Source organism: Nicotiana tomentosiformis, chromosome 2, assembly GCF_000390325.3.
Source record: "Nicotiana tomentosiformis chromosome 2, ASM39032v3, whole genome shotgun sequence".
In the NCBI taxonomy this organism is placed as follows: domain Eukaryota; kingdom Viridiplantae; phylum Streptophyta; class Magnoliopsida; order Solanales; family Solanaceae; genus Nicotiana; species Nicotiana tomentosiformis.
In genome coordinates this window covers 95,993,941-96,001,355 of record NC_090813.1, presented here as the reverse complement: position 1 = coordinate 96,001,355, position 7,415 = coordinate 95,993,941, and the positions used below count along the sequence as shown (strand labels likewise).

The window sequence follows — 7,415 nt, the reverse complement described above, 5'->3', positions numbered from 1 at the left end:
TATAGGGGGATCAATATAACAAATCAATGTGTGATAAATCAACTCGTCGGCGAGAACTTTATGAACACACCTTATGCCGAAGCTTGTGAAATTTTGGATGAGATGGCGGATACCTCATCGGCATGGCAAAGTAGGGCCAATGTTCCGCAAGGTGATCCCAATGCCATTCACCTACACAAGGAACTACATGATCATGGGCAAGCTATCGCAGAGTTAACAAACACAATGAACCAATTGGCCAAAGCTCAGCTGCAACAAATTCAAGGGCCGAAACAAGTGAATGCGATGGAAGGTGTAAATATGATGATGAACAAGAGACGACAAAAAGGTCAACAAGGGTAAAGCCGTCCGGAATAATTCATGCAAGATGATAGTGGGTATGATCAAGGTGATTTGTATAATGAGTTAGAAGAAGAAGTGCAATACGTCAACAATTATCAAGGTCAAAGAAACAATGCTCAAAATAAAAACAATGGAGATCACAAGGAAATTGGAACAACCAAGGCCACCAAGGTAATTGGAGTGGTGGCAACAACAATCAAAGCAATTGGAATAATCAAGGAAACCAAGGCAATTAGGGTGGAAACAATCAAAGTAATTGGGGAGGTAATCAAGGAGGGTGGAACAACAACAACAATAACCGAGGGTCGGGTTTTCAAAGGCCCCCGATGTTCCAACAACCGAGCAATCCACCCCCTATCATTCTTAAGGCCCGAGCCTAGTCTCTTCTAACAATGAGATGGGACGGATTGAAAGTATGTTCAAATAAATGATGGAGAAAAATGCCAACTCTGATGCTCAATTAACCTTCCACAACACTTCAATCCGCAATTTGGAGATTCAACTTGGCCAAATCTTACTAGCATTGAACACTCATCCTAAGGGGGCACTACCAAGTGATACGGTAATGAACCCAAATGGGGGGAATAATACGGGACATGCTATGGCCGTGACCACGAGAAGTGAAAAATGTGGAGATGAAACCACCTCAAATCAAAGAAGAATTGTGGATGATGATGTTGTAGTTCAAGAAGATGAAATTCCAAGTAATGTGGTTCAATCTAATGACGAAGTGAGAATTGATATTGATGAAAATTTGGAGGAGACGCAAGAAGAGGTGAACCCGTCTAGGGAGCACATGATTGACATACCGGAACCGGTAGTGCTAAAGGCTAAGGCACCAATGCCAAGGCCTCCCCTTCCATACCCTCAAAGGCTTGCAAAGCAAAATAGTGAGAAATAATTCAAAAGATTTATTGACGTGATGAAGGGTTTGTCTATCAATGTACCATTGTTTGAGGCGTTGGAACAAACGCCGGGTTATGCAAAGTTCATGAAGGACTTGGTCACCAAGAATAGGTCGATGAATTGCGAAACTATCAAGATGACATATCAAGGGAGTGCTATTGTGCACTCAGTGGCTCCGAAATTGAAAGATCCGGGTGCTTTCACAATCCCTTGCACTATTGGGAATGCCGACTTTGCCAAAGAAGGCAAGTATCAACTTGATGCCCTACTCTGTGTTCAAAACTTTAGGAATTGGGCAACCAAGACCCATATTTATGAGGTTGCAAATGGAGGATCGGACTATGAAGAGGCCACTGGTAATTATTGATGATGTGTTAGTCCGTGTTGATAAGTTCATCCTTCCAGCGGACTTTGTGATCCTTGATTGTGAGGTTGACTACGATGTGTCTATTATCTTGGGTAGACCGTTCCTAGCTACGGGGAAGGCTCTTGTTGATGTGGAAGCCGGTGAGATCACTTTTCGGGTGGGTGACGAAAATGTGGTTTTCCATGTGTACAAATCGATGAGGCAACCAAATAGCAACGAAGTTTGTTCATTCGTGGATTTAGTGACCAAAGTAATTGTGACGATGCTAGTGCTGTGATGAATGTTGAGGATACCTTAGAAGCTGTGTTGCTCAATCATGATGATGATGAGAAGAAGGCTTTGTGGAATGTGTCAATTCTTTGCAAGGAATAAGGTCATATACTTATGAACCCCAAAAATTGTCCTTAGATCTTGAGAACCGGAAAACTCCTCCAACAAAGCCCTCAATCGAGGAGCCTCCCACTTTGGAGTTAAATCCTTTGCCTTCACATCTCAAGTATGAGTTTCTTGGCCCTTGTTCTACTTTACATGTTATTCTTTCCTCTTGCTTGACTAACGTGCAGGTAGATTCTACTTTGGCGGTGCTCCAAAAAAGGAAGAAAGCGATAGGTTGGACATTGGCGGATATTCGGGGTATAAGCCCTGCCTTTTGCATGCACAAGATTATTTTGGAGGAGTATGACGTGGAGCATCAAAGAATATTGAATGAAGCAATGCAAGAGGTAGTGAAGAAGGAGATCATAAAGTGGTTGGATGTCGGGGTTGTTTACCCCATTTTCGATAGCTCATGGACTTCTCCGGTGCAATGTGTCCCAAAGAAAGGGGGCATGACTATGCTAACTAATGATAAGAATGAATCGATCCCCATAAGAACTGTCACCGGGTGGAGAGTGTGCATGGACTATAGGAAGCTCAACAAAGTCATTCGGAAAGATCATTTTCCGCTTCCATTTCTTGATCAAATGTTGGATAGGTTGGCCGGACGTGCTTTTTATTGCTTCCTGGATGGATGCTCCGGCTAAAATGAGATTCTTATTGCTCATGAGGACCAAGAAAAGACCACTTTCACTTGTCCATATGGTACCTTTGCATTCTCAAGGATGCCATTTGGGTTATGTAATGCACCAGCGACTTTTCAACGGTGTATGATGGTTATTTTCACCGATATGGTGGAAGATATTATTGAGGTCTTCATGGACGATTTCTCTGTCGTTGGGAATTATTTTGATGATTGCTTGAACAACTTGGACAAGGTATTGGCAAGATGTGAGGAAACTAACTTGGTTTTGAATTGGGAGAAATGTCACTTCATGGTCGAGGAAGTCATTGTCCTCGGTCATAAGATTTCAAAGTATGGTATTGAGGTTGATAAGGCCAAAGTTGAAGTGATTTCCAAACTCCCTCCCCTACATCCGTGAAGGGAGTGAGGAGTTTTTTGGGTCATGCGGGGTTCTATCAATGATTCATCAAGGATTTTTCTAAGGTGGTGAACCCTTTGTGTAAACCTTTGGAGAAGGATACGAAGTTCCATTTCAATGAAGATTGCATGAAGGCATTCGAGTTACTTAAGTTCAAGTTGAATACTACTCCTATTATTACAGCACCGGATTGGAGCTTGCCTTTTGAGCTCATGTGCGATGCAAGTGATGTGGCGGTTGGAGTGGTATTGGGGCAAAGTATCAACAAAATCTTCCATCCGGTCTACTATGCAAGCAAGACCATGAATGATGCCCTAGTCAACTACACAGTGACCGAAAAAGAGCTCCTTGTTATTGTCTTTGCTATGGAGAAGTTCCCCCCGTACTTGATGGGTCCAAAGGAGATTGTTCACACCAACCATGCGGCGCTTAGGTATTTGATGAGCAAGAAGGATTCTAAGGCAAGGTTGATGCGGTGGGTGCTTCTATTGTAAGAGTTTGATCTAGAGATTCAAGACCGCAATGGTAGTGAAAATCAAGTGGTGGACCACTTCTCCCGATTGGAGGAGAAGGGGAGGCCACATGACGGCCTTGAGATAAATGATTCATTTCTCGACGAGCAACTCCTAGCCATTTCTATGATCGGGATGCCATTGTTCTCCGACTTGGCCAATTATCTTGTGAGTGGCATTGTACCAAATGAGTTCTCTTTAAACCAAAGGAAGAAGCTTAAATGGGATTGCCTTGACTATTATTGGGATGAGCCGTATCTTTTTCGGATATGTACCGATGGTGTGATCCGATGATGTGTGCCGGAGGAAGAATAAATGGGTATTCTTGAGGCTTGCCACTCTTCACCGTATGATGGTCACCATGGTGGAGCAAGAACGAAGGAAAAAGTTTTGAGTTGTGGATTCTATTGGCCTACTCTCTACAAGGATGCTAGTGAGCTTGTCAAGCGGTATGATGAATGCCAAAAGGCCGGTGGGATCTCAAAGAAGAATGAAATGCCTCTCACCACCATTTTGGAGATAGATATTTTTGATGTGTGGGGTATTGATTTTATGGGTCCGTTTGTTAGCTCTTGTGGAAACACCTATATTCTAGTTGCGGTGGATAATGTATCTAAATAGGTTGAGGCCATTTCTTTGCCCAACAATAAAGAAAGGAGTGTGGTGGCATTCTTGAAAAAGAACATCTTCACAAGGCTTTTGATACCTTACTCACAAAGTATGGTGTCACCCACAAAGTATCAAATCCCTACCATCCTCAAGCAAGCGGACAAGTTGAAGTCTCCAACCGGGAGATAAAGAGTATTTTATCAAAGACAGTCAATGCCAACCAGACGGATTGGTCAAGAAAACTTGATGATGCTCTTTGGACTTATAGAACGGCCTACAAAACACCGATCGGGATGTCTCCATACCGGTTGGTGTTCGGGAAGGCATGCCATCTTCCGGTAGAACTTGACCATAAGGCCATGTGGGCTTTGAAGAAGTTGAACCTTGAATGGGATGTCGCGGAAAATCTAAGGGTGTCACAATTGAATGAGCTTGATGAATTCCGGTATCATGCCTACACAAGCTCGTCCCTTTATGTTACATCCCACAATTTCGTACGTTAAAGTTTCATCGTAAGTTAATCGACGTAAGCTCGGGAATGAGATTATTTTGAGATTATAGGCATTATGCTATTTCAAACAAGTGATGAGTAAATTCGTGAAGGTGAGAAGGTAAGCAAATCGAAGAAAATGAATTTTCGTCGAAGTTAGACATTTTTGGATAAAATACGACCCGAGCTAAAATACCCGATATTTATGGACTAGTACCATACAAGATACAACATGGCCATGATAGTAAGGTGTATAAAGTGTATTAAAAGTGAGTAGTATTTTAAGTAAGTTGAGATAATTCTTAATTATTGGGTAATGGAATATTACCTAATTAATTAGGGAATTATGTGAATAATTGATAATTAAGTGGTTGAAGATCTCCTTTGGGGCTGCCACATTGCATTAAAATTAAGCCAAAGTGGCACCAATATGTATGATGAGTCATAACACATATGGTGCCTACTTTACACGTGAAAGTCTTTGATACACCTTTGTTTTGGACATAACAACAATGTGTATAATAAGTCCTTATTTACTTTTGGTTGGTTTCTTTGTTAATAATATAGCTTGGAGAAATGTTGAAGACGTGACAGAATGCAAAGCCAAGAACGGTACTCATCCCTACACTTATCTTGATGTAATAACAAAATCCATTTGGTAAGGGATTTATACAGAAAGGTAAAGCCAAGAACGAAGGTGGGGGGATTTGGAAATTCATACGAGACTCCACATTATAATAGCAACAGAATTTTTCGATTCTAAGAGAGTACGGTGTAATCCTTCTCAAGAATATCATACGAATCTTTTCCTACTCCGGGTATGTTAAGGCTATCCTTTTTTTCTTTTTGGCATGATCCATACGATACAAACGAAACAAGCAAATGCACAATTTCCATAAATGACTATATTCATAGAAATATTAGAGGTTCCTATGTTATTTATTCCCCATATGTCTTATTATTCTATCGTCTGTTCATGGGTCTCAGAAAATACGTAAGTGGATAATGTTTACTTTATGATATTAATCAAAGGCATAATGGTCTTATGACATTCTGAAAGATCTTATTAATGTATTTCTTATGCATTGCATTCATTTATACATGTACATTGACACATGACCAGATGGCGTTATATACGCGTATATATGTATATATACGTATATAGGATATGGGAAAAGGCTACATCGTTATATACGCACACCACCTGATCAGATGGTATACGTTGATGATTTGCCCACAGTGCCCGAGATGATATGATGGGATGCCCTCAGAGGCTTGATGATGTTATGAACGCATATACCTAAGCATGGTATGACATTTATACGCATATGTATGACGTTGTAAATATTAATGATTCACAGAGTTATTCAGATTTACATGTTGAGTCTTTTACTCCATGTTTCTCTCATGTCTATTATTTACTAATTTTTATTCCTTACATGCTCGGTACATTAGTTGTACTGATGTCCCTTTTGCCTGAGGACGCTGCGTTTCATGCCCGCAGATCCCGATAGACAGGTTGACATTGTAAATATTAATGACTCAAGAGTTATTCAGATTTACATGTTGAGTCTTTTACTCCATGTTTCTCTCATGTCTATTAATTGCTGATTTTTATTCCTTACATACTCGGTACATTATTTGTACTGATGTCTCTTTTGCCCGAGGACGCTGCGTTTCATGCCCGCAGGTCCCGATAAACAGGTTGAGAGTCCTCCAAGTAGGCTATCAGCTCAGCGAAAGATGTTGGTGCACTCTATTTGCTCCGGATTTCCTTGTTTGGTCAGTATGATTTAGACGTGTATTGTTTGGTATGGCGGGGCTTTGTCCCGACCTTTATGACAATTGTGTATTCTTAGAGGCTTGTAGATAGATATCATGTACGTAAAAGATTGTATGGACTTGTCGGCCTATGTTCAGTATACGAGTGGTTATTTTGGCCTTATAGGCCCGTATGTCTTAAGTATAAGTTGGTATTTCATGTTGTATTCTACTTATCTCACGGAAGCCTCTCCAGCTCAGTTATCTATGATAGTATGATACGAAAAGATACGTTATGTTAGTACTCGGTTGAGTAAGGTACCGGGTGCCCTTCGCGGTCCATCGGTTTGGGTCGTGACAAAAGTAGTATCAAAGCAGTTCTGTCATAGGGAGTCTACAAGTCATGTCTAGTAGAGTCTTGTTTACGGGTGTATTGTGCACCACACTTATAAGCATGAGGCTACAGGGCATTACGACTGTCACTCTTTCTTCTTACTCTAGATCGTGTGGTAGAGCTTAGTTGTAAGAAATCAATTACCTAAACTCTATCTTATTCATAATACGACAATGCCTACATCCAGAAAGACGGTTGGTAAGAGATATAGATTTGGAAGAATTGAGTCAGAGGAGCTTGATTTTTGCATCATGCTTATAATGGATAAATATGAGATATTCAGCAGATCATGTATGTACTAAGATGTGTAAGCTCCTGAAAAAGGAGCCATAAAGCATGAATATCTATCCACCCATATGGTAAAAAGAAACGAGAGATTCAGAAGGTAGATACACGCATCAACCAGTAAAAGAAGCAAGATGAAGGAGGGTACGAGGTACCAAGTTAGTGAAGAATATCATTATTTACCATTCAGGAAGAGAGAATTAAGCATTATGAGTTACCTTTAACAGTAATAGAGGTATGTACAATTGGCCACACCGATCTAAGTCATGCCCTATTGGAGCTAACAAATATGGTTTAAGAGAAGGATGGAATATCAGGATCCGGCTGGGGT

At 40.8% G+C, this 7,415-nt stretch overlaps 1 protein-coding gene across 1 annotated transcript; it reads left to right on the top strand.

Annotated features, from left to right (window-relative positions):
- Window positions 1–772: 772 nt before the first annotated feature.
- Window positions 773–1,987, top strand: LOC138905282 (uncharacterized). The gene is made up of 4 exons (XM_070193790.1): window positions 773–1,117; window positions 1,271–1,493; window positions 1,537–1,816; window positions 1,858–1,987. The coding sequence occupies exons 1-4, from the start codon at window positions 773–775 to the stop codon at window positions 1,985–1,987; spliced, it is 978 nt and encodes a 325-aa protein (XP_070049891.1).
- Window positions 1,988–7,415: the final 5,428 nt, after the last annotated feature.